This window comes from Brassica oleracea, chromosome C9 (genome assembly GCF_000695525.1).
Source record: "Brassica oleracea var. oleracea cultivar TO1000 chromosome C9, BOL, whole genome shotgun sequence".
Lineage (NCBI taxonomy): Eukaryota > Viridiplantae > Streptophyta > Magnoliopsida > Brassicales > Brassicaceae > Brassica > Brassica oleracea.
The window spans coordinates 52,401,532-52,427,140 of record NC_027756.1 but is presented as its reverse complement, the minus strand read 5'-3'; the positions used below and the strand labels follow the sequence as shown (position 1 = coordinate 52,427,140).

At 37.8% G+C, this 25,609-nt stretch overlaps 7 protein-coding genes across 7 annotated transcripts in view; 5 read left to right on the top strand and 2 right to left on the bottom strand.

Annotated features, from left to right (window-relative positions):
* The window catches only part of LOC106315567 (protection of telomeres protein 1b), a 4,569-nt gene extending 2,523 nt beyond the window's left edge, over window positions 1-2,046 (top strand). Inside the window, exons 2-10 of the mRNA XM_013753333.1 lie at window positions 44-180; window positions 253-442; window positions 523-587; window positions 662-750; window positions 879-1,148; window positions 1,208-1,278; window positions 1,361-1,419; window positions 1,514-1,666; window positions 1,753-2,046. Coding sequence (XP_013608787.1) covers window positions 44-180; window positions 253-442; window positions 523-587; window positions 662-750; window positions 879-1,148; window positions 1,208-1,278; window positions 1,361-1,419; window positions 1,514-1,666; window positions 1,753-1,956 — 1,238 coding nt within the window. The 3' untranslated portion in view covers window positions 1,957-2,046. The remainder of the gene's footprint in view (window positions 1-43; window positions 181-252; window positions 443-522; window positions 588-661; window positions 751-878; window positions 1,149-1,207; window positions 1,279-1,360; window positions 1,420-1,513; window positions 1,667-1,752) is intronic.
* Window positions 2,047-4,967: 2,921 nt separating this feature from the next.
* Window positions 4,968-6,782, bottom strand: LOC106315326. Its single transcript, XM_013753061.1, has 3 exons — window positions 6,405-6,782; window positions 5,816-6,297; window positions 4,968-4,986 (listed from the first exon to the last, which is right to left on the bottom strand). Exons 1-3 carry the CDS (start codon window positions 6,780-6,782, stop codon window positions 4,968-4,970), a joined length of 879 nt encoding a protein of 292 aa, XP_013608515.1.
* A 535-nt stretch (window positions 6,783-7,317) lies between these two features.
* LOC106312876 (protein YLS9) lies at window positions 7,318-8,327 on the bottom strand. Its single transcript, XM_013750558.1, has one exon. It carries the CDS (start codon window positions 8,227-8,229, stop codon window positions 7,516-7,518), a length of 714 nt encoding a protein of 237 aa, XP_013606012.1. The 5' UTR covers window positions 8,230-8,327; the 3' UTR covers window positions 7,318-7,515.
* Window positions 8,328-12,552: 4,225 nt separating this feature from the next.
* Window positions 12,553-14,183, top strand: LOC106315744 (nudix hydrolase 27, chloroplastic). The gene is made up of 6 exons (XM_013753561.1): window positions 12,553-12,849; window positions 12,969-13,019; window positions 13,308-13,400; window positions 13,530-13,624; window positions 13,706-13,820; window positions 13,912-14,183. Exons 1-6 carry the CDS (start codon window positions 12,622-12,624, stop codon window positions 14,014-14,016), a joined length of 687 nt encoding a protein of 228 aa, XP_013609015.1. The 5' UTR covers window positions 12,553-12,621; the 3' UTR covers window positions 14,017-14,183.
* A 291-nt stretch (window positions 14,184-14,474) lies between these two features.
* LOC106313624 lies at window positions 14,475-19,221 on the top strand. The gene is made up of 19 exons (XM_013751494.1): window positions 14,475-14,734; window positions 14,802-14,874; window positions 14,955-15,077; window positions 15,162-15,331; window positions 15,440-15,589; window positions 15,682-15,825; window positions 16,061-16,109; window positions 16,198-16,511; window positions 16,595-16,726; window positions 16,878-17,009; window positions 17,126-17,212; window positions 17,303-17,425; window positions 17,503-17,611; window positions 17,702-17,833; window positions 17,942-18,076; window positions 18,167-18,318; window positions 18,387-18,527; window positions 18,589-18,906; window positions 19,001-19,221. Exons 1-19 carry the CDS (start codon window positions 14,678-14,680, stop codon window positions 19,094-19,096), a joined length of 2,637 nt encoding a protein of 878 aa, XP_013606948.1. The 5' UTR covers window positions 14,475-14,677; the 3' UTR covers window positions 19,097-19,221.
* A 1,789-nt stretch (window positions 19,222-21,010) lies between these two features.
* On the top strand, window positions 21,011-21,946 carry LOC106315325 (glutathione S-transferase T3-like). The gene has a single exon (XM_013753059.1). It carries the CDS (start codon window positions 21,011-21,013, stop codon window positions 21,944-21,946), a length of 936 nt encoding a protein of 311 aa, XP_013608513.1.
* A 997-nt stretch (window positions 21,947-22,943) lies between these two features.
* LOC106315803 (ribosome biogenesis protein NSA2 homolog) lies at window positions 22,944-24,548 on the top strand. The gene is made up of 9 exons (XM_013753627.1): window positions 22,944-22,992; window positions 23,121-23,240; window positions 23,334-23,401; window positions 23,499-23,607; window positions 23,688-23,756; window positions 23,889-23,946; window positions 24,032-24,267; window positions 24,357-24,408; window positions 24,480-24,548. Exons 1-9 carry the CDS (start codon window positions 22,990-22,992, stop codon window positions 24,545-24,547), a joined length of 783 nt encoding a protein of 260 aa, XP_013609081.1. The 5' UTR covers window positions 22,944-22,989; the 3' UTR covers window position 24,548.
* Window positions 24,549-25,609: the final 1,061 nt, after the last annotated feature.

The following is a 25,609-nucleotide window of genomic DNA, read 5'->3' as shown; positions in this document are numbered from 1 at the left end:
AATATATATAGCTTCGTCGCTGATGATTTTAACTTGTTTTTAGATTGTTCATGTACGTTGAAAATCATCGATCCGTGGCACTCGGGATCTGGCCTTCCTGTAAAGCTCATCGCTCGTGCGAATCGATCGCTTCCTCGAGTCGAATCGATCGGGGATGTAATCTTCCTCTCGAGTGTGAAGGTGGCGATTCATACACTACCATTCGTGTGCTCTTGTTGATTGATGACAGTCTCTTTGTTATTAAAAACGCAGATTGTGCTTGTTAATCGGAAGATCACTGCTCTCTGCAACGAAACGTCGTCGTCGTTTGCGTTATTCAACGGGGAGCATGGGGAGGGGTTTGTACCGTACCAGTCTTCGCCTAAGTTTCGGATTAGAGATCAGGATAAGAGCTTTTTATCAAATCTCAGAGAGTGGATGATAACTTATAAGTTTGACGATGGTAAAGCATTGTTCATTGAAGATTCCATATGCAATTGGATGATTTTTTTATTTATTTATTTTGCTTTTGTTTATTGGTAGGGTCATGTTGTTTCACATCCCTGAAAGATATCAAAGAAGGGGAGCATTTAAACCTTAATTGCCAGGTTGATTGTTTTTGGTCTTATCTTTCTTTTTATGGTCTTTTGACATTGTTTCTCATTTTTTATCGCTCTTCAAGATTGTTCACGTTTCCAAGGACGATAAAGATAGGTGTTACATCTTCGTTTGGGATGGAACTGAGATGCCAGCGTGCAGTTTCGTGGTAAAGTAAGTCTGTGTACTTCTCCCTATTCTAGCTCTTCTTTCGAATTTTGGTTTTGAGATCCCTTTTTTTTTTAATATTCCAAACGTAATGTGTTGGTTCTTGAGAGCTCAGTGTTTTCGCTTACAAACAGGTCAGAAAGGCTTCCTTTATGTGTTGAACCAGAGATGATGCTGCCCACTCATGTGTTACGCACGTTTCCTACTTTTGGTTCAGTCTTGAGGATCATAGTAGAGAATGTTACTGAGAAGCAGGCCATTCAGGGTCTGAAGCCTGGTCAACACGTGAAGTTTCTGAACCTTTTCCTCCAAGTAAATATGGGATTATGGAGCGCCACTTTTAGTCCCTCTACAAAGATGCAGTACACAATGAGCAGAGAAATGCAATCCTTTTCACCTCAAAGGTTTGTCTCTTCACTTTTTCTTATTTAACAAAGATTTCTTACAAATTCAAAATGTGCAGAGAAAAGTTCTCATCGAGATGGAACCCCATCACACGCTGTATTAGTAGTCCTTCTCACTCAGGAATCACAGGTTATAACTCATAGTTTATTTTCTTGAGCTTTCGACTTCACTTAGCATAATGTTGAAGGTTATTTTGGTAATATATTTATAGGGGTTGCCCATGAGGACGCTCCGTTTGTGACTCTGATGGACATGCTGACCTATAGCAATGTATTGTATCCCAAAAGCTATCATCTAATCTTAATTTTTCGAGCAAAAGTAATGAAAGACTTTCTAAACTTAATGTTTAGTTATACTTACTCAGGTGACTGCTAAATTCAGGTGTGTTGTTCGGTTCATACAAGTGTTTCCTAGAGATGTCAGAAACTTCCACGATTTGAACGGCAAATTCAAACTGCTAGCAATACTAGAAGATGCAACCGCCAGAATCCACGCTTCTCTGTATGCTGATGAAGGGGTAAATATTCTATTCAATGTTATGTTCCAAGGATTCCTTCAAGGGATTGTCTTTTATATATATATATGTATCCGCCATTATGACAGGATAAGTTTTTCGGGTGTGACCCATCTGATGAAGAAGCTCTGATCAAGAAGCTGAATAAATTGCTGGGAGGTGATAGGATGAACGAAGCTCCAAGAAATCCTCCATGGGTGCAGTGTTGCTTGTTCTCTTACTACAGAAACAAAAATGATCAATGGGGAAGCAGAAGATTCCGGATTTTTGATACATGGATCAACGCTAAATGAGACGCATTAAATCAATGACTATATCAAACAGTTAATTATTGTTACCACAGTTATTAACATTGACAAATGACAAGAAGTTCATATTGTTAATTCCGGTGGTTAAGTAGTTTTTAGTCGCCAAGGTCACTTTTCTGACATCGTGATTAATCATGTTTACCATCTCTGATGAGGTTTAACACCACTAAGTAGTTCTTTCTCTGTTTCAAAATAATACACATTTTAGATTTTTCACGCAGACTAATAAAACATATTAAATGCATAATTTTTTGTGATTATATATTTTTTATAATTTTAAATTAATAAGAATTCAAAAAATGTAATTAATTTTTTTGAAGTTAATAATTAGCCATTATTAGTTGATAGAATATAATTCTAAAATATGTACCATTTTGGAACAGAGGGAATAGTAAATTTAAATATGAATATATATCTATTTTATTTACATGGAACCATACAATAAAAAAAAATACTTATTGTTGAACAAGAAACTGATCTTCTCGAACAAATGCTGATTTATTAAGCTTGTCTCTTCGGTTCTGGTTCCTCAAGTAGTGGCACAGACAAACAGAGTTGTATTTGTGTTGGTGCCGATGAAAAACATTCATGTGGTGTCAACTCTTGATCCTCCCTGTTAGCAAATCACTTTCGGATATCTCCATTCCCACTTCTACCTTCTGATTTTCCCCTTGAAGAAGATCGAAGAAACTCTTGAGAAGAGAATGATGCAGAGAGATATTTGGATATATCTTAATTATCTAGTTTATTACTTATTTTAAAATTTATCTTGATTAGTTAGAATTATCTTTAATGATTTTTAATAGTTTTAAGGTTATTTAGTTTTTATATAAATAGGTTTACTATGCCTAGAGTTGTATTAAGACTTTGATAATTAATAAACTAGCTGTTGGTTTATACCTTATTCGATTTGATTAAATTCATCAAGCAGGAAGTTGGTCTTAAGAAGCTATCGAAATAAACTCTTGATCGATCCAAGAATAGATCTCTAAGAACCCTAAAGTTCATAGATCGACCATTCAACCTATTTGTCCGCTGCATCAAACAGGTTGAATACTATTCGTCTGCAAGGAAATCGAGCGTACAAGGGAGTACTTGTTGTCTAGTTTGCTTCAAGAGCCCATAGCTAGTTATTTGGTTCGTTCTTTACAGGATTAGCTTATTCTTTATACAAAACGCTCTTCAAAATTAAAAAACCACTTGATGTAACAAAGATCTTTTTGATTGAATATAACTTCACAATCATTCAAAAAAAGAAAAAGAAAAATAATTCTAAAACAGCCGAGACTCAACGTAAAAGGTGATGGAAAATGACAATCATTCAAAAGAAAAAGACCCTTTTCCATCACCTTTTGCCTTGAGTTTCTGCTATTTTAGAATTATTTTTTTTTATTTTTCCTTAAAAGATTTCCTTTTCAAAACGCAAATTGAGGCCAACAACTCAGAAAACAAATACCAGGCTCAACCCACCCATATCCGGAAAAGCAAAAGCTGCACCAAGGAAACAGGTTGAAGCGGTTGAGTAGAGATTCAGTTTGCTCATCAACAACAGATTCTCCCAAGGAAAAGCCACCTGCTACGTCCCATCTCCAATCGAGAATTTATATTTTACAATCCACATGCATGCATAAAAAAATAACATAACCATACTGAGAATATGTTTAAGACTATCTGCCAATCGAAAACAAAGTTAAAACCAGGTCTGTTAAAAAAAAAGAAGAAGTTAAAACCGGTACATGGCCACATCAACCAAATAAGAGATGGAAAGCGTTTTCTCTCCTCCCCACGTTCTCACAAAGACATAATTAGAGTTTCTCCTGCTCCCACACAGTAATGTGCCAATGACATGTTGTCCTTCTTTAGAAATCCGGCTTTTCCCCATAACTTCTGTTTGTTTGCTGGAATTTGGATCTTCCTAGCTATTTTCTCCTTCAAACTTGCCACGTTTTCTGATAACGACTGCAGAGTGATCTCAGTGACTTGCTCACTGTTCACGTTTGGAAAAGAAACCCTGATTGTAACAGAACCCTGAAAATGTGCGACTGCTGATCAGTTACAAGTCAAGTCAAACAAGAAAAAAAAACAGGGAAAAACGTTAACCGAATGTTGAACGAGAAACTGGTCTTCTGGAACAAGTGCGGACTTATTAAGCTTGTCTCTTTGGCTCTGGTTCCTCACGTAGTGGCAGTGGTGGAGAAGGAAACGCCACTGAGATCCCTTTGGAAGCGGCACAGGCAAACAAGGTCGCATTTGTGTTGGGGTCGATGAAAAACATCCATGTGATGTCAACTGTTGATCCTCCCTGTTAGCAAAATAGTCAAGCGCACCCACGTAAGAATGCAAATCACTCTCGGACATCTTCGTGTTAGGAGTTTTGAGGGCTCCTAAGACAAATGTTGTAGTATAGTGATTGTCGAACCAGTTCTGAGGGATATCAAAGCACCGAGAATGCAAATACTCACTTAATCTAAGTGCAACCAATGATTTAGATGAGTTTTAAGCTATGACTAAAACTAAAAAGCAATAACAGAATGATATTTTCTTGACTAAGGGAAAAGAAAACTCATGGCATAGGGATTAGACCTTGGGTGATCAAGTTTCGAACTAAGGATGACAAATGATCAATCAAACTATCGACCTTAAGCCTAGACACAATTCTAAGCAAGCTCTATGTCTAGATGAATGCTCATTTGCTAACATATCTCAAACATCAAATGTCTTTGGTTGAATAATATGAAAGCAATCATTACTAACAAGTCTACTAGCTATTTTAGCACCTTTAACAACAAATGTCTTTGGCAAAGTATACTAAAAGCCTAGGAGAGTTGTCTCAGACATTTCATCAAACACCTTTTGGGTGAGAAATTTCATCAAACACCTTGTGGGTGGGAAATGCCTATAGATCAACTTTTGAGAGGCCAACTCAGAAGATGCATTATGAATACTCTACTAGCAAGGACTAAGAATGATCTGCACTAAAACATCTTAGAATTAACCTAATCACCCTTAATCTCCCTAACCCATGAATTCAAAAAGGTGATTACTCACTAATCTCCATGATTCCTCTTAAACCCATATTGGATTTCAGATTAATCATGTAGAGAAAATAGATAAGAAATACGTCGCTGCGAGAGGTCGCTCCCGGGTCGTTTCTTCGCGAGCGACCTGGCTGTGTCGCTCTGAAGATGTCGCTCCCGGGTCGTCTCCTCGCGAGCGACCTGGCTGTGTCGCTTCGAAGACGTCGCTCCCGGGTCGTTCCTCGCGAGCGACTTGGCTGTGTCGCTCTGAACTGGTCGCTGTGGTGAGGTCACTCTAGGAGCTGGAGCGACTTCGCCTTGTCGCTCTGAACTGGTCGCTCTAGGATCTGGAGCGACTTTGCCTTGTCGCTCTAGGAGGTCGCTCCGAAGCGTATAGGGCGAGCGAGTTCATGGCGTCGCTCCGGTAGGTCGCTCTGGCTGGAGTGACTTGAGATAGTCGCTCTGGGCTGGTCGCTCCAGGCAGTACTCGTCCAAAGATCACTCTAATCACCTCCTTTGAGCTCCAAATGCACCCAAGTGTCTCCAAGAACTCCATGTGGTACTCCAATACCTGATAGAGACATATGTATACAAAATACAACCTAGACATGGCTTAATCCTAATCTATATGATGAAAATGCACATGAATAAATGGATAAAACAATGTGAATATGCAAGATATCACATCTCCACTCCCACCTCTACCTCCTGATTTTCCCCTTGAAGGAGATTGAAGAAACCCTTGAGGACATCTCTCTCCGGACAAGTACATGAAGGCATTAATACATTGGAATAAACAGTCACAAGCCGATAGAAAAAAACTGTACCTATCTTCTGGCATGATAAACTTGAACTGAGCGTTTAACTGAGAGTTATCTATTATAGCCAATCTCCTTTTCAAAGCCATCCAAAATGCATACCCATACCTCACATAAAACTGCGCTGTGACCTTGATAATACCAAGCTGCCTACGTGTGATCCCTTTAGGATATGTAAATGGATAATCGCGAGGTATTGGAGGATCCGTAAATAGAGGATTGGGTTGACCTTGTGCATCATCATCAGTTGGTGGAGCATCAAGCATACCATCAGACAACATTTGTGCTGAAATGCATCCAGGCGATTTCCACTTTCCATCATCACTACAAGCAAAATAGTCAAGACATCCCGAGAAATCATGCACATCAACAACATCCCTCTCTATCTCTACTCCCTCCTCCTCATCATGCTTTTTCCCTTGAAGAATATTGAAAACCCCTTCGAGAAATGTTTCTTTGCAAGCATGTTGGTTAGGTTTACTCGCTGGCCGCTTCCAGTAGCACAAGCATCAACAAGCTCAAGTAGAACATTAAATCTGCAATCACTTGCATTGATAAAGGCAAATTGGGGTTTCGGGTTCATAGTCACGCTATTCACCAAATCGGGCCAGAAATGCCTCCCATACCTCACCACAAAATGAGCTGTGAGTTTAATAACGCCAAAATCATTGGGTTTCATCCCTTCAGGACACTTAATTTCTACAACTGGAGGCTGTGCAACATAATTAGTAGAACAAGGAGGTTTGATACATTGTTTCTGATGAGCATTTCGGTATTCAACAATCTTGTTTCGATAAAAAGCTAGATAAGGATGGTTGGGGATCCTCAGAAAGTTGTATAGTTTATTATTCACATTATCCTCCAAGAACCTGCTCTCCATCCACAACCCATGCTTGGCGACCAAACGTGCAATTCCCTCCATAATAAACCTGACTTCTGGATCAATGTTTGGATCATCCTCACTTGAACTGGACATCTTTTTCTACCAAAAAAAAAACAGATGAACAATCAGATCTTCTATAGGTTGATTAAGGAGGAGATAAAACATCAATACATCCACCCCGAACATCAATATATAAAACTATTTATTGAGAACCATCCAAACATCATTATCGTAAAGAAGGAGCTCCAGAAATATCGGAAACTTCAGCTCTGGTTGAAGTTTTCTTAATTGTGTGTTAGTTAGACATTTCTATCCTAACAAGTAAGAGCATTTCTAAGGGAGACCGCTAAGTGCTGGGCCCCACAGGAAGAAGAGGTGTCAAAAAGTCAGATTAAGCGTCGAGTCTTCCACTGTTTTGCGGGTTCCGCTGACACGTGGCGGTGCGCGATTTGTTCATTTTTAATTTTTTGTTTTTAGTCAGACAAAAAACCAGAAAAAAAAATATTAAACATCCTATTTTTTTAAGGGTGCTTTTTTTTTGAGAAATACTTCTCTCGTGTACTTGTACCGTTATGCTTCATTCTTTTCTTTTTTCAGTTATGCTTCATTCTAAATGATAATTCATATATTTATACGAAAAACTATTTTATTTACATGGAACCATACGCTAAAAAGATTATTACACAAAACATATATACCTCTCCAACAATATCACATAAAGTCCATGTACGCAAATAATGAAGATAAACAACTAAAGATAAAAATAAACAAGTGCATATAAATGAAAACGGAATCCGAACACAATAGCATTTGACTTTGACTAGCATCAAAAGTCAATGTCACACTTGGTCCGCTGAAACTGAAACCCGCTGGTTACATTAGAGGAACCGAGAGGAACCTTGAGATCACACCTAACCTTGGGCTTGAACCTCCACGACTTGATCAACCCAAACTTAAACCTCACCCTAAGCCTCAGCTTCGCGTCGATCCTGTATATCCCCGACTTCAAATCCTCGTCCAGATCCTTCCGATCTCCGCCGTTAAGCACCACCAAGCCCTGTCCCTCGAGCTTACTCCCCACCTCCGTCGTGTTCTTGTGCCCCTGGTAGAACGGCGCCACGTTGCCGTTACCGAATCTTTGGTCTCCGTAGTATCCCCTGACCTCGATCTGGTCGTAGTAGACGCCGATGCGGCGGTTAGGGTTCCGGATCGTGAAGTTGAGGTCGAGGTTGTAGCGGAGGTTGTTGTCCGCGCCGAGCGTGAACTGCGTGAGCTTGGCGTCGGCGACGTGGAACTTGATGGCGTTTGGTCGGAAGATTAGCCAGATGATCAGAGCGGCTATGCCTAAGAGGATGGCTATGGTGATGAGGATGTTGAAGATGACGCTCAAGATGCAGCATCCGCAGCAGCCGAGGCAGTCGCCTATGCAGCCGCAGCAGCCGCCGCCGCCTCTGCCGTGGCTGTGAGAGACTTTCCTTGGAGGTGGGATCGATGGGCCGTAGTAGGCGCCGTTTAAGTCCTGGTGGTGCCTGTCTCCCATGTGTTCGATGAAAAAGCTTCTTTGTTTGTGTGATGATTTGTAAAAAGGATGAGAGGAAGTAAAAAAGGGAATAATTAATGTTATTAGGTGGAGGAGGAAGAGGGGTGGTTTATATACACTGTAGAGATAACGTGTGTGTTAGATAAAACGTTTAAATTAACGCGGTTTTGTTTTTGAAAGTCAAATGTGACGCGGCCGTTTAATATTGTAAGGTGATTTGATTAATTAGAGGTTACTTGCTAGTTGCGGCACAGTTCTTACTTTTTTAGATATTTAGGACAACGAATTAATAAACATTTCAGATTTTTTCATCATAATTGGTTAACACCTCTTTGTTTCTTTTTTAATCTAAGATAAATTTGTGATAAACTGGGCGTTGGTCTTTTCCGTGTGCTAAAATATCTATACGTGAATATCTGTAGAATAACAAAGGAGATGTATACATGTGTGGATGTGAAAAATCCTTAGTGCGGTAGTTGGTTTTGGGATATTGTAAAGGGAGTCATCTTTACAATGTCATACAAACCTTCCAAGAAACTTCCTTAAAAGCGACTGCTCTTAAGCTAGCCATGTTTTTGTTTTCGAATCTTGACTAAAGACTTATAAGCAGCAGTTAGAAACTGAAATACGAATATCAATAAGTCTATAGAACATTACAAACAAACCTGTCCGGGTCTGAAATTACGAAACTATAACAATATATATTAAGAACACATATATCTTTGATCTATACTTAATTAATAGGTTGCAATCGAGGTGGGGTTTACCGCGGAAGATTTAGAGATTAGAGCGGTTTTTCAACAAAAGAAAATGTCAGTTACATTTATTATAACATGAGTGACGAAACAAAATGTCTTCAATTCTACTACTCATAAATTTTTATTTCGAATAATGAAAATGTCTGATGTGAAATATTTCTCAGCTTCAAAGAAAATAAAGCATAGCAAAGACTTGTAATGTTTTAATGCTAAAACCAAGAAAACTAAGGAAAGTTGGTGTTGAAGATAGATGTTGTGACCTTTAGTTGCAAACGAAGATTAGGTGAAGAGATGCTTTCAAATGTTACATCTTTCTTAAATAAGAATGGTCAAGCAAATTTAATTTATAGAATAAAAACTAGATCGCAACTCAACTATATTATATTCTAAAACAACTATATCAAATTAATAAAATATGAAAGCAATATATCTAAAAAAGCCTTGAATATGAGAGGTAATATGTTTTTTCATTAGGGTATCCTTTCGAAGTTTAACAATAATAATAATCCTAAACACGAAGGTTTCTATAAATTAAGTTCTTTCACTAGCTGGTTGCTTTTAATGATAAATTAAAACCATTTAAAAGAAAACATGATGAACAAACTAGTTAGATTTACAAAATATTGGAAGAGGGAGAAAATGATTTGTCAATAGGTGTTGTATGGATTCGCTCTGCTTGCTTTTATTCTAGAATTTTTTGCTACGCATTATTTTAATTCTAACCACTAAACTGCTTACTTTTTTTGTTATTATGGGTTTGTTTGCATGAAGTAGTTCAATGGAATGCGAGTATGAAAATGATGAGGACTTTAGTTGTTTGTAGGGATTGGAACTTGTAGGAAGCGATATCACTATCTTTTTGATGTTGAAATTCCTCTGAAAAATTGTTCGAGAAACCGTGTCAGTCTGTTATGTAGGTGACTAACAAGTAATTAAGCTCAAATGGATGTTGTGATAAAACCATGCACATTCATACTCAAAAAATATATCTCATATATTAAATCCTACCAGATTTGTTTTTGTTGGTAATCATTGTTAGAATATGAACTCCAAACCTAATATGTTCACCGCCGGTTTATTTTTATGATTCCTAAAACACGTGGAACAGTTGTATATGAAAAATATCATAGGAGAAAACTATTTGTTAGTAGATTACGATCATATTATGTAAATGGGAATCCTGGAAATATGTTTGTATAGAGATGTGTTCACAATTCCATCATCATTCGTGTGATATTTTTTTAACTACATTAGCTCACATATACATTCCATATATTTATTGATATCATAATATACAGCCATTTTTTCTTACTTTATAATATCAAATAAAGAGATGTGTTAGAAAAAAACAGCAAATAAGATATGCTTTAGCCTTTCATATTTTTCCATACTAGTATCCATATATTATCAAATAAACATTCCATTATTTATGTTTAAGACACAACCAGAAACATGACCGAAGCTTGACCAAAACAACACAAACTAGAAATATGAAATGAGAATGCAAAGACACAACAACAACTTTAATTTCAAGACAACATTAAATTTTATTATTCGACGGCTGCTTCATTAGGCATCGCCTGCACCACCGGACTACTTGCTGCTCCCTCCGCCATCAGATGGTTTTTTGTTCAGGTCGAATCGAGATGCCTTTTTGGCTAAATGAGTCTTATCGCCATGTTTTTGAACTTTTGGATCAGCGAAGAACCACTTATCCATTAAATTGGCAATTCCCTTCCTACCCGTAGTTTTCTTACTTGCATTTTCGTCAGCCTTTTTCGTCGATCCTTGCATCCTTGGCTGGGAATCAGTTTTTCTTGCCCTGGCCGTCGCTTTTAGTTTCTTTCTTTTATTTTGTGATGGTGAAATATAGACATGCACTTGTAATCTTATATATAGAGAGAGTTGAGAGGAAGAGATAGGGACACAAAACTGAAGTTTCTGAGTTGTAGTGTTTGAACTACTGTTAAGTGTGTGTTTGTTAATTAACTACTAGCAAAATGTACCTACCTACCTACCTTAAAGTCCAAATCTCCGAGAATGACGGTTGAATGCTAACAAAGATTGGCCAACAGCAACAACTAACACATTATAAAGCTCACTTACCGCACTGTGGTTAAATAAATCCTTTGCAGATTAAAATCTCGAATGTTAAATGCGTGTTAACGACGTTGTGGTTAAATCCTTAAAGGTGTAACATGAAAACATTTTGGTTGGTAATTGGGATTTTAAGGTTTATAAGACTTCAAGAGGTAAAGTTGGGGTTTATTTATAAATATACGGTTAATTTGGAGGATTTACTTAAGTAAATAACTTTTACTTTTAGGGTTTATATTTATATCGCAAAGCCTTTGGTCTATTTTCCATAGGAGTTTGTCGTCTAACATGGAGACGGAAGGATCTGAGTTGAGAGGATGGAATAAGGACAAAAAACAGAAGTTTCTTAGTTGTAGCGTTTGAACTACTGTTAAGTTTTTGTTAACTACTAGCAAAATGTACCTACCTTAAAGTCCAAAATCTCCGAGAATTAACGATAGTTGGTACTAACAAAGATTGGCCACCAAACAGTTATAACTTTTCTAAGCTTTGGTTTACTTTTCTTCTATATATATATTAATTTAATAAGCTGATGAGGTTAGAAGAGGAAACCTTGTCTATTTTGGGAAATCATCAGAAGCTTTGGTTTACTTCTACTTGTTAGTAGTTTACGATCATAGGAAAAAACTATTTGTTAGAAGCTGATTCAATTAGGCCCTGGAAGAGTTGTATATGAAAAATATCATAGGAAAAAACTATTTGTTAGTAGTTTACGATCATATTATGTAAAATGGAATCCTGGAAATATCTTTTATATAGAGATGTTTTCTCATTTCCATCATTATTCGAGCAGACCCGGCTTTGAGGGACGTGTGCTAACGATGCTAAAAGCACAAGGCCCTAACAAATTACTTAACTTTCTTACAGATTTAGGGTCCAAAATTTTCAGAACAATGTGTCTTTAACGTGACTGTGTAGAACAAATATTAAACGTCACTAATTTTTTAACTTATTAGTTTTACCATTATTCTAAACAAAACTTTTTATAGGCGTTTCTTGGGCTGGGATGAGTTTCTTAGCGAAAAATATAATTTTTAGTTTTTTTTAATTAAAAGTTAAAAGACGGTTTTTATATTCCTCTAAACACCTCAGCCTAAAAATTCGTCATTAATCAATGCTCTTATTTAGGATGAAGTTTTTAGCGGAATATAAGAATTCGTCTCTTAAAACTTTTATTGAAGAGCCGGTTCTTAGCTTTTTTTTAGTTAAAAATTAAGAGTCAGGTTCTTATATTCTGCAAGAACACATCTTAAAAAACCTCCAATAATCATACTCAAAGGCACAGGGTCCAAAATAACTTTAAGCCGGGGTCATACGTTTTTTCACTGTTTGACTGCTGCAGCGAATATTCGTCATCTGGTCGGTAAATTTTTTTGCGTGGGGGTTTTGACATGAGAGTTTAAAACGACGACGTTTGGGCGTTCGAAAGGGGGTAGTGTCGTAATAATATCATTTTATCGCTTCGGAGAAAGTTAGATATTATCGCTAAAGCGGACTCACGAGGGAGAGGGGAGCCTACTAAATAGTTCCCGCCGCCATGGCCGTTACGGCGTCTGGATTCATCGGCAAATCAGCAATCTCCGTTCGTCTAGATTTCTATTGTAAACCTGCTAAATTCGCATACTCGAAACGTCCCTTCTCTGCCTCGAAGCCTCTGGTGGTGGTTCGTTCCGTCGCCTTATCGCCGCCGGCGAGGACAGTTGAGTCGCCGCCGGTTGGTTACCGGAAAAACGTTGGCATTTGTCTCGTTAGTCCATGTAGAAAGGTAATTTGTCATCATCTTCTCGCAACTATAACTCGTTCTTAGGAGATTTTAGTTTGGTAGAGTTGATTTAGGGGTTTACGGTGATTGATTGGGATTGATATGGTTTTTGGTTTTGGCAGATTTTTACTGCATCGAAGATTCATGTTCCGGATACGTGGCAGATGCCTCAGGTGAATCCTCTATAGCTCTCTCTCTCTCTGATTACCATAAGGAAGTGTTTTTGAGTAATTTGATTGCTCTGTTTAGCTCACTTCTCACTAAGCAAAAGCTCTCTTTGTAGTGCGTTGAGTAAAGTATCTATCTTTATAGCTAAAGAGTTGTTTGGATTATACTTGATCAAATGGAATGACATTGATGTTCTCTGAGTCCATATTGTAGGTTAGAATGGAGAATCATCGGTTTATCCTCTACGGTTATCAATTTGCTAGAGGTTAATGAGCTACTTGCTGCTTTTACAGGGTGGTGCCGATGAGGGAGAAGATCTTAGAAACGCTGCTTTTAGAGAGCTGAGAGAAGAAACCGGAGTTACCTCTGCTGAATTCATTGCCGAGGCACGCTTTTGACATATCTTTCTCATAGTAAATTGCTAAATATATTTTCAACGAGATTCCTTCCTTTTCTTAAGGTTTTATGTATATCAACCAAACTGAGCTTTGTCTATTTTTTTTGTTTACATACAGATACCAAACTGGTTGACTTATGATTTCCCCCGGGATGTGAAGGATAAACTGAATCGGAAATGGCGAACAAGTTACAAAGGCCAAGCTCAGAAATGGTAAACTAAGCTTCTATACACGTATCTTAAATCTGCAGACTACCCTCAGTGCGGATCTAATCTAGTTAGTTTGTCATACAGGTTTCTTTTCAAGTTCACGGGCAAGGAGGAAGAGATAAATCTCCTTGGAGATGGTACTGCAAAACCAGAGTTTAAGGTGTGGTCGTGGATGCTACCCGAACAAGTCATTGAGCATGTGAGTTTCTTTGGCTCTAGTGTTATTTTGCTTGTATGCGCTTAAAACTCGTTGTTGGCCTTATCATTCTTTTTTTTTTTTCTATGGGCAGGCTGTATATTTCAAGAGACCTGTCTACGAGCATGTCATAAATCAATTCAATCCATACTTTGTGGATGAAGAAGAGAAGGATTCCATGAACTCGTGCAAGGATTAAATGTAACAGGAGATTGGTCAGAAAAAAAAAAGTGAATACTGATTAGGAAGAAATCAATCAATCATTATACCCCCATCATAGATGAAAATTGCTTTAATATCTCTTACGTTTAGACACTACAAAAAAAATTGTACTTATGAAATGCAAACTACTGTTCTTAGAGTTCATTTCTCAATAGTTTTCATTGCATTGGATAACTATCCAGCAGTATAAACGTTCTTACTCCCCTTTGTATAAGAATCATTGATCTTTGCTTGTATATAAATCATCATGAATTTTAAATTTTCCTTCCAGTTTTCGGAAGTCTCTTAAATAGAGTTATATAAGCCCACCTAAAAGCTTCAAAATGGGCTTTGACAACTATTAACTAAGTCCTTTTTGTGGGCTTAGAAAAAGCCCATGTAAAATAACCTTAAACCCTATGACTTTTTCCTTTTCCTGCAAAACGTTCGCCGGCCGATTTTGGTTAACAGCGGCTACTTAAACCGGACTAATCAAACGCCTTAACCTATTTCGTCGTCTCTCTTCGGCCACCACCTCTGTTCGTTATTAGGTCTTTTGATTTTCTCTGCGACTGCCCTCTCTCTCTCTCTCTCTCTCTCTAAGCTCAGCTCCAGGAGAAGCTACTCTTAACTCACTTGAGATTTGTAATAAGAAAAAAATGGTTCGCTCCAAGGCTCCTGGAAAGAAGCAGCAAAAGAAAGGAGTCGACTTTAAGGTACTTTTCATCGAGTTTCATCGTTTAACTGTTTGGCTGATGATGTTTTTTTTTTTGAATTTGGCAGAAAATAAAGAGAAAGCTCGGGAGAAAGTTACCTCCACCAAAGAACGCCACCAACACAGAGATTAAGTCTCAAGGTATCTCCTTTCTCCTCCCAAATTCAAACTTTTAAAAGCTATCTGCTTATGATTGATGTTGCTTTTGTTTATGTTTGCAGCAATTGTACTTCCTGAGCAGAGTGTGGGAGCAGACAAGAGTGGCTTCGCTACAAGTAAGAAAGGTCTGACCTTGGACGAGCTTCTCAAACAAACTTCACATCACAATGCCAAAGTTCGCAAAAGTATCTTCCTTTTCTTCTTTTCCTCTAAAATATGATGTCCCTTTCTTTGGATTAAATGCTTTTCGGTTTTGGTCTGTTGTGTAGATGCGTTACATGGTATCAAAGACCTTTTGGAGCATAACCCTGCGGAGCTACAGTCGCTTAAGTACGCTATCGTAGATAAACTCAGGGAACGTCTTAGTGATGATGATAAGTCTGTGAGAGACACTTTCTATTTGCTTTTTGATTCCAAGATCTTTCCCTCTTGTGTTGAGGTATTGCTTCTTCTCTTTCTTCTTTCCTCTTTCACTTGCTTACATTTTTATCTGAACCATTGTGTATGTATCTAACAGCCGATTATTCTATGTGCTGAATCTATTCAGGATAACCAGGGACCTATGGTTTCACGTTTGATGCCATACATATTTAAAGCTATGGCCGAGTCATCTGTTGAAGTTCGTTTGATGGCTTTCAAGTTTTTCCACCTTGTTGTTAAGCACTACCCTCCCACCTTCTCCTTGTATGCTGATAAGGTATTATCTCCTTTGATTTCTTGAATGATGTCTGTTACCTTTCTTGTTTCTGCTGTAGTGTTCCTGAAATTTCAACCTACTACTTCATGCAGATTCTAGAAAACTACAAGGATATTATTCAGAAAAACCATTTCTATGTGCAAGATAGAAGCAAGCTAAATGTAGCTCTTTCTGGGTTAGCACATTGCCTCTCTCTGTTGCCATGTGATGAGAGCGACACTGAATCACATAAAGAGGTATGTAGTCATATTCACTCTGAATGACTCCAAAGTTCTTCTTTCCCAAATGCCATGAAGTAGCATAACTTGTTAGAAAAATGAGTATATAGAATGCAGCTATGTTTTTAGATTCAATGGAACCATATGGATTAAAAATCAACCTCATGGGAATGTGCTTTGTTTTCCATATTCTAACAGTTTTCTATTTTGCATTTTGTGCTCTTATATTTTTCTTATGTTGGGACCTTTACAGAATGAACCGCTGCTTGCCTATGAACAAGATGCGGCAAACGAATCTGCTCGTATGTGCCGTCTGTCTTCTTTGTCTATTGGTTTTGAATGTGCTGAAGACGACAGTGTTACTGACCATTTTACTATGTGTTCTTGCAGGTTTTGCCCATGTCTCCGGGAGATTGAAGGAGATCGTTGGAGTCTTGATCAACTGTTTCCAAGATTTCATTCCGTTGATTCATACTCCTGGAGGATTCGACGAGAAATCGTTTAGCTGTTTACACCATATTCTTTGCAGCATAGGCTATGCAATCAAGTTCTCCATCCGTATGCACGTTCAAAGACAGAATATGTGGCTACCTGCATATGAGGACGATACTCTGATGTTATTGGATCAAGACATTGCACCACTTATATCAAAAAAGTTACTTGGTTCTTTCCCTCTTAATCCAGAGAACAATCTTTCTGGAAAGGTATGCATCACAACGCTAGACAATAACTAATAGCCAGCCTAGATAAGAAATAACACTGTTCAGCTGATTTTTTTTGTTGACAGGTTGATGAAAGGTACTTCATCCTCAATAGTGTACTAACAGAAATCTTTTTGGAAGTAAGTGATTGGAGCCACCTTCATACTGACCTGTGCAATAGATTTCTGGTATTCATTGAAAATACTCTACTAGACAAGGTTAGCTCTCACTACTTTACTTTTTTATAATTCCATCTAATTTATTTGTTTACTTACGATGTCTGTCTCTCTGTCTGAACTGCTAATTTACTTGCAAATCTAGAAGGGGAACAAAACGTCTCACCAGGATTTGCTAACATCTGTTTTGCAGGTCACCAGGAGCCATAGGCAGCGTAAACCTATTCCTAAACCTATTTACGAAAAGACTTTACTTGCACTCCTGCCCTCTATTCCAAAACTTATTTTGAGGATGGACAGTGACTGGAGAGAAAATCTTCTGCAGGTTTGTCTAAGATTCTTAGAGCAGTTTGAGCTTGACATATATTTCTCAGTTTATCTTATATCTAGCAGTAACATCATTGTTCATCTGATTGATGGTATTGTGTATATATTTTCCAGGCATTTACTTCTACCTTCAACGATTGCAAACCAGAGTCTCCACTTACCTTAGCTTGCATCTCAGTAGTTAGAAACGTGATTATCCCTGTAAGTACAAATTTAATTGGTATAGTGGCTGACTGTTTCTATCTTTCTACTCATATTGATCAATAAATGTGTTCCTTGTAATATCTGCAGAATGGAGATATCCATTATCTCAGTGAAAGTGATCCTACTGTAACTAACTACCAGAGAGTTTGGGTCAACAAACTTCCATCGCTGCTAAATCAGTTGGGTGATAAACATCCATTATCTTCGCAGGTGCAAACCCATGACTCATACAATTCAACAAGGATCACGTTCTCACTTATTTATCTTCTGTATTTTTTTTTCTTCAGGCTGTTTTGAAGCTTTTGCTTGACCTTGGGCGAGTTGGGTGTCTGAATGCTTCCCCCACATTTGAAGAAGACATCATAAACTTCTTCAACCCTTGTAGTCAGGGAGAAGGTTCAACCCTTACTACTTTGAAAACATGTTTCTTAAGTGTCACTAATGACTAAACTAAAACAGGACTTGTAAAATGTTGACATTTTACAGGTGATGTGTCTGGTGGAGCCTTTGCAAGGCTCCCTCGGGAAGCCCAAGACTTGGCTCTCGCTTTCCTTTACTACTTCACGATAAACAATTTTAGCTCTCCTCTGCTGGAATCAATAGTTTCCTGCTGTCTGAGTGAGTATCACATCTCCTTCATCAATACATATGCTTTTGATTCCAACTTTTAAAGTCACCTCTTAGAGTGATGAAAAGTTAATTGACCAAACTCAATGCGTATCGCAGATCCACAACTTGAACCAGCTGTGTTGTGTCGGATAGTGGAAGTTGTCCACGATGCCTATAGCGCTGGATACATCCAGATCACAGATCATTTCAGCTTCCTCACCACCTTAGTTGCACGTTTTAAAGTTGTTCAAGGTACTAATATTCTCTTATGTAAATGATACGAGGGCTTGGTTTCTGTGCTTCCTTGAGAGATGATTATGGTTTTGAATCATATTCATGCAGAGGAAGGTCAGTTTTCGATGGAGTGTAAAGAGCAGGAGACACATCGTGGCACATTAAAAGCACTTGCAGAACTTGTATGCTTACGTTTATCAAAAATGGGTGATGGCTCTCTCGTCCTCCAGATTCTAGAGAAAGTTCTTCTCGAACAAATAGTAAGTAAGTTTGTATTTTGATAATACGTACACCTAAATGCATAATAACATCCATGTTCTTGTTGCAGAATCTTAAGCCTTGGTTTGACAACGGATGTGCTATACTTAGGATTATATGCACGTTGGACTCTAAACCTACTAGCCTCTCTGAAAGCAGCATAGCCACTCTAAGTGAATACTTACCGGGTTATTTAATCGACATAGTCAAGGTGAGAGCTCTTCGTTTCCTAATAAACCCTTTCTTGGGATTGACACATCTCTTCTATGCAGTGTATACCAGAAGATAAGGAGAACTCTTCCTTCTACATACAAACATGTCTCTACTATTTGATACCTTGCTATTTCATGTTCGAGCGAAGCTCCAAACTCACAGAAGAGGTTCTTAAAAGAATGCAATCCATAGTCAGTGAGAACACTAAGGCGCTTGAATCAGTGCAAGATAGGGAGAGCGGTCGAAACTCGTTGAACTTGATACAGTGCGTTGTCTCTGTGGTCTTGCTGATGCACAACGACGTCAAAGTTAGGAAGATAATATCTTCATCCAAGTCAGAGATCGATTTGATTCTGCAGGACGTTATCTCGTTACAGGTGTGATTCTCCTAGTCTCTCTCTCTCTTTACCGCTATGCAAACTGCAAAACCATGTGATGGAGACTGATTAGTTGTTTGTTTGTCCCTTGCAGTCCTCTGGAAGCACGAGCTTGACAGTAGAAGGAAAGCATATGATGAAAATGGCGGGAGAGCGGCTTAAGATTGCATCCAACAGCTTAGTCAGATAATGAAGTTTACAAGTTATGTTTAGCAATGACTGTAACATGAAATGTGATTTGCTTCTGCTTGTTTTGAAAAGCAGCAATTTTGATGACAAGACAACTATATTACAATCCTTTGGTTTTGCTTTCTATTGATTTACCTTTATTTAAGTAACAAAAACGGAGAAAGATGTTTGTCCAAAAAAAAAAAAAACGGAGAAAGATCATAGTTTTTTTTTTCGGACAATAGAAAGATTATAGCTTATAATAATGAAGCAATGCTCTTTTTTTTTTTTTGAACCAAAAAATAAAAAAGCTCATATGAAGTTAAACTGTGTCAAATAATTAGAGTTAATGATGGGCTTAACCAATGATTAAGCCATTTTTTTTTGACAAAAGAAAGATTATAGCTTAAAAACATGAAACAATGCTAATATAAAGTTAAACTGTGACATATAATTAGAGCTTAACCAATGATTAAGCCCATTGTTTTTTGGACAAAAGAAAGATTATAGCTTAAAAACATGAAGCAATGTTTATATATGAAGTAAAACTGTGTCGCATAATTAGAGTTAATGATGAGCTTAACCAATGATTAAGCCCATTTTAATTTGAGTAATGGGCTAAGTTATTACAAAGCCCATTAGAATTAAAGGACCCAAGATCCGACCAATTTATAAAACCCTAACTCTGAGACCATGTTTAACGGGCGGTCCTTAGTGGGATTATACATAAAATGATCCAATTAAATAAATCAAAACAAATTAAATATGATGTTATCGATCCTAAAGAGGGGATTTGGGTGACCGACTATATGATCGGTTATATGGGGCACGTGTCAGTAGTTAGGCTAAAGTATATGGTTCTGTATTATTATTTTTTTTATAATTTCTTCTCTCCTCTCTCTCCTTTCTCTTGTGTTCTCCGTCGTGCGAAAGAGAAGCGAACCGTTGATCGATCGAAACTCTCCGACGGAGCCTCCACCATCGATCCTCCGTCGGCGTTCTCGTCTTCTTCGTCGGAGAGGAAGTATCGAAACTCACCACCGATCGAAACCCACCACCGATCAAACCCCACCACCGATCGAAACCCACCAAGGACCATCCTCCGTCTTCTCCGTCTTCTCAGTCTTCTCTCGTTTCGATCCTCCGTCTTCTCTCGTCTTCTTCTCCGCTAGATTAAGGATCGAAACCCACCAAGGAGGAAGACCAAGGACGAAGACTGTCTCGGTCCTGACGGCATCTCCTCGTATTCTCTTTGTCTTGACTGCGTCTCCTCCATCGCTTCTCGTCTTCTCCGGCAGAAGAACGATGCAAACCCACCACAGACGACGAGTGTTACGGTCCTCACGGCTTCTCATCTGTCGGTCTTTCAGCTCTGGCTCACAATCTCTTCAATTTGGAGATGATTTCCCAAGTAATAAACTTTCTCACCTCATCCGTCTTTCAGTTTCATTGTAATGATTAATTTTAGTATTTTAGCTAATGTCATATAAATTGTGTTGCTAATTTTGTCTTGTAAAGAGTTGGCTCTGTATTAAGCTTATCTCATATCATTGTGTTATGTTTTTCTTACAAGGTTGAGGGAGATGTGAACATGCTTACACTTTGAGGTCGACAGTCAACCACTTCTTGAAAGTCTCGGTGAGTTTGCAAGACTTGATATGAGTTTGCATTGTTAGGTTGTGGATAGTACTTAGGGTAATAAATGCTTGTTAGGTTGTGGTTAGGGAAAAATCGTGTGATTAATGGTTCTGATGAATGCTTGTGATGAATGCTTGTGTGCTTTAGGTAATAAATAAGTTAGATACATGTCTTCTCATCTTCAACGTCTATTAAACCCGGTGCCTTCTTTCCTTCATTTCATCATCTCACATAATCTCTTTCTCTCTTCCTTGAAACACCTTTGTTCTTCTTTCTCTCTTCTATGCCATTGTAAGATATGGACTCTACGAATTTTGTTGATCTGTTGAACAGTCAACAAGACAGTGTCATGCCTGAACTCTTTCCTAATGTGAGTTTTTCACTCGATGGGAATCTCGGATCATCACAACCCCCTCTCTTCAGTACTCAAGCAACTGCAACGTCAAGCTTCTGTGAAGACTCACCTCCACAACGCAAAGGAAGAAAGAAATGGAGTCCCTCGGATGATCTAGTGCTTGTTAGCGCATGGTTAAACACCAGCAAGGACCCTGTTGTGGGCAATGAGCAGAAAGTAGGAGCTTTCTGGAAACGTATTGTAGATTACTATGGAGCTAGTCCAAAGGTGGGTGGAGGTGATAAGCCAGAGCCCATGCAGTGCAAGCAAAGGTGGCAGAAACTGAATGATCTTGTTTGCAAGTTCTGTGGATGCTATGCGGCTGCAACAAGACAGAAAACAAGTGGTCAGAATGAGGCTGATACTGTTAAACTTGCACATGAAATCTTCTACCACGATCATAAGATTAAATTCAACCTTCACCATGCTTGGGAGGAGCTGAGGTACGACCAGAAATGGTGTGAAGCTGCTACTTGCAAGATTGATGGCAGCGGTAAGAAGAGAAAGTGTGATAATGGACCACAATCAGAAAGCTCCCAAGCAGCTTCAGCTCTCGGTGAGTCACCAACAAAACGTCCTCCTGGTGTTAAGGCATCGAAAGCAGCATCTGGTAAGAGAAGTATAGCATATCAGGAGGCATCGAAGGCCGCATCTGCTGAGTTTCTGGCCATGTGTTCTATTAAAGAGAGAGATTTGGCAGTTAAAGAGAGAGATTTGGCAGTTCAAGAGAGTGTTAAGAAGATGGATTTGCTTGACCGTCTCATTGCCAAACCTGAGCCACTTTCTGAATCTGAAGAAGCTCTTAAGCAGAAACTCATTACAGAGATGCTGAGTAAATAGTTCATGTTCTGTTTTTTCTTCATGTTATGTTTTTCTTCATGTTCTGTTTTTTCTCCATGTTCTGTTTGTCTTCATGTTCTGCTGAATTCGGAAGTTTCATAATGATAATGTATGTTTCAAGTTTATGTGATCTGTTATGTTATTTTATAAAAAACGAGTTTATGTGTTTTGTGAAATCTGATATGTCCTATCTTGGCTTTGTTTATTTGTCTCTAAAATAAATTAATTTTTTTATACACGTTTGATGTGCAGTGAGTCACTACAAAAAAAGTCTACATTGATAGCACATTGTTATAACACGTTTTACTGAACTGCTGTCATATATGATTTAAATATTTCTGTATTATATTATAGCATTAGATAAACGCTATGGTAGAGTGAAACCTAAAATAGCACTTAATTAATATTATTTTAAAAATTAAGCGAGCGGAAATATAAAGTCACAGATACCGCCAACACTTAGCGAAAAATTAGATTTAAGCGCCAAATATATTTTTTAAATGGTTTCAACAATGCTATCAAAGACATATAATATCATTTTTATAATGATAAGAAAAGCTCTTTGAACCCCTAAACTCTAAACATGATTTTAAACTCTAAACATTGTTTTAAACCCTAAACTTTAAAGACAACCTTTAAACCTCTAATCTTTTCATGCTATAACTTCAAATCTTAAAATTAAAATCAAAATTTAATCTTTTTAATCTTAATCTATAATTTCCTAAACACATATCTTTACTCTTTAATCAAACTCTATATCTTAAATCTTAACTTCAAACGTAAACTAAACATTCAATACTCTAAATATAAACTTCAAATCTAAATTATTAAATATTTAACTACAAATCTTCTAGTATTCAAATCTATTATTTTCCAATATTAATCCAAAACACTAAATTTTAACCTTAAACCTCATATTACAACATCAACACCTTAAGGGGCGACTGGTTTTCCCGCTACCACCCGCAAACGCAGCTTTTGCGGTTGGTAGCGGAGTCTCTTCAGAACGTCGTCTCTCTCTCACCGACTAAAACTCTAAAACCATGGTTCGTCCTTCGCCGCCGGAGTATTCTCATATCTTTCGTTTCTCAGTTATTGAGAGTCTTGAGAATGTACCGGATCACTGACTATCTCTGTTGTTTTGTTGTTTTGCGTTGATGATGATGAAAAACAGCCGCAGGGAGATTACATTGAGCTGCACAAGAAGAGGCATGGACGCCGCCTCGACTACGAAGAGCGCAAGCGCAAGAAGGAGGCGCGTCAAGTTCACAAGCGCTCCAAACAGGCTCAGAATGTTCTCTCTCCTTCTTCAAATCTTTGGTTTTCAACTACTTTTGTCTGTTTCGTATTTGTTGATTCGTGTCTGTTTTGTGGTGAATTTGTGCAGTCGATAGGTATAAAGGGTAAGATGATTGCGAAGAAAAACTATGCTGAGAAAGCTCAAATGAAGAAGACGTAAGTATATATATTTATTTATAGCTGAGAAGACGTTTAGTGAGAGTTGTTGTGCTGTGTTTTGTGATTTTTTTTTTTTTTTTTTGGCACGTGATAGATTGAAAATGCACGAGGAGAGTTCATCAAGGCGTAAAGCTGATGAGGATGTTCAGGAAGGAGCTGTTCCTGCTTATCTTCTTGATCGTGAGAACACCACTCGCGCCAAGGTTTTTTTTTTTCTTTCTTTCTTTCTTTCGAGTTGATATATAATAAGATGATTCTTGGGTGCATGACATCATGTGTTTAGGTTCTTAGCAACACTATCAAGCAAAAGAGGAAAGAAAAAGCTGGGAAGTGGGAGGTGCCTCTGCCAAAGGTGAAAACTTTCTTCAAAATTGATCTTTATCACTGTTTCTGCTTTAGTGTTGTTTGGTCAGTGTATTTTTCTATGGCTTGGGTAGGCTCAAAGTTTCTCTCTTGGCAACTAAATAGACATTTGCTTTTCCAGGTCCGTCCTGTGGCTGAAGATGAAATGTTCAGGGTGATCCGATCTGGGAAGAGGAAGAGTATGTATCCACTCATTATATTGAGTTTGCTTTGTAGCTAGACTGTCGCTTACGAGTGTTGTTGATATGCTTTCCCTTTTTGCAGCAAAGCAGTGGAAGAGGATGGTTACGAAAGCTACATTTGTGGGACCTGGTTTCACGAGGAAGCCACCAAAGTACGAGCGTTTCATCCGCCCTTCTGGACTTCGTTTCACCAAGGCTCACGTCACTCATCCTGAACTAAGGTGCACGTTCTGTCTTGAGATTATTGGAATCAAGAAGAATCCCAACGGTCCTATGTATACATCGCTTGGTGTCATGACTAGAGGAACAATCATTGAGGTTAGTTAGTCCCAAGATATATATACATATTGGGCTACAAAGGCTTGAAACATCTCTTGAGATTCTCATCTATGTGAGTTGATTTGCAGGTCAATGTGAGTGAGCTTGGTCTTGTTACACCAGCTGGAAAAGTTGTCTGGGGTAAGTGATCAAAATATACAGAAGTTTTGTGCGTAATCGTGTCTTTAACTCTCTATTTGCATTTGTTTCAGGGAAATACGCTCAAGTGACAAACAATCCAGAGAATGATGGATGTATTAACGCGGTTTTGCTTGTTTAATAAAAAAAAACTCCAGCAATGTTAGAGAGATGTGGACAGAGTCAAGAAGGAGGCAGGAATCATGGTGGTTACTTTCTCTTTTGTTCTATTTTGACGACAGTTTTTATGTTATCCCAAGCTTTTCATGGATCGTTGTGGTTTTGTCTTCTCATCCCTATTAACCAGCTCTTACAGCTTTCCAAGGATCCACAATGTTAGATCAGTTACGTTCTTGTAATGCAAGAAACATATGAGTATACAAGAAGAAGTTTACTTAATAGAAATACAAGATACAACAGTGAGATAAGAAGAAGCTTTAACTTTATATATCAGCTTGTGGTTGGTAAGAGTAATCGGCACAGCTTTGACCGCTCTGTGCCATTGTTCTTCTTCCTTCAAGCCCGTTTTGCAATATATGGCGAAATCCTCACGGTTCTTGAAAACGTCGGAACATCCCGTTTCGTTCTGAAGGAGGCTGGCCCGGTAGATAATTCTTGATCGAGTAGATACCGTGATGGGGGGTCCCCCACGAATAGAGATAATTGGGTCGTTTCTTGTTTTTTAGATAATTGGGCCCTTGTCCACAGACAAATATTTTTCATATTTCCATTTATTTTGACATATTATACGCCCCATTTTTTTTGTTTCCTCTTAAATTTGTTTTGTTTTTTTTTTTAATTTTTACGTTTTATAAATTAAACCGTAAACAGAGATTCAAATGTTGATTACAAGTTTGATTTGAACAAAAATCATCTAAATCGTCCACCATGTTCCATATTATACTATATACTAGATTAAGACCCGCACCTTGCGCGGGATAAAAATTATATATAAAAATTATTTTATGTATTATATGTTCTTACATATTATGAAATAATAAATATATATTGAATAATTAAAAGTCAGTAACTATTACATATATAATTAAATTGGTGCGAACGTATAAATCAATTTTATTAATCCAAACAATTTTTTTTAAAAAATTGATAGGATATGTAATTAAATTTAAATGATATTAACATACATAGTATATTTTTAATATTAATGTCTATTAAATGATGCTTTCTACTCATATGTTTTTTT

Coding starts and splice junctions, on each gene's coding strand:
- LOC106312876 (XM_013750558.1), bottom strand. CDS start 8,229: ATGGGAGACAGGCACCACCAGGACTTAAACGGCGCCTACTACGGCCCA.
- LOC106313624 (XM_013751494.1), top strand. CDS start 14,678: ATGGTTCGCTCCAAGGCTCCTGGAAAGAAGCAGCAAAAGAAAGGAGTC. Junction 16,110..16,197: donor TGCGGCAAACGAATCTGCTC/GTATGTGCCGTC, acceptor GTGTTCTTGCAG/GTTTTGCCCATGTCTCCGGG. Junction 18,319..18,386: donor AAGTTCTTCTCGAACAAATA/GTAAGTAAGTTT, acceptor TTCTTGTTGCAG/AATCTTAAGCCTTGGTTTGA.
- LOC106315326 (XM_013753061.1), bottom strand. CDS start 6,782: ATGTCCAGTTCAAGTGAGGATGATCCAAACATTGATCCAGAAGTCAGG. Junction 6,298..6,404: donor GGCATTTCTGGCCCGATTTG/GTGAATAGCGTG, acceptor TGCTACTGGAAG/CGGCCAGCGAGTAAACCTAA.
- LOC106315325 (XM_013753059.1), top strand. CDS start 21,011: ATGGACTCTACGAATTTTGTTGATCTGTTGAACAGTCAACAAGACAGT.
- LOC106315744 (XM_013753561.1), top strand. CDS start 12,622: ATGGCCGTTACGGCGTCTGGATTCATCGGCAAATCAGCAATCTCCGTT. Junction 12,850..12,968: donor TCGTTAGTCCATGTAGAAAG/GTAATTTGTCAT, acceptor TGGTTTTGGCAG/ATTTTTACTGCATCGAAGAT. Junction 13,625..13,705: donor AAAGGCCAAGCTCAGAAATG/GTAAACTAAGCT, acceptor TTTGTCATACAG/GTTTCTTTTCAAGTTCACGG.
- LOC106315803 (XM_013753627.1), top strand. Junction 23,947..24,031: donor CCGATCTGGGAAGAGGAAGA/GTATGTATCCAC, acceptor CCCTTTTTGCAG/CAAAGCAGTGGAAGAGGATG. Junction 24,409..24,479: donor AGCTGGAAAAGTTGTCTGGG/GTAAGTGATCAA, acceptor CATTTGTTTCAG/GGAAATACGCTCAAGTGACA.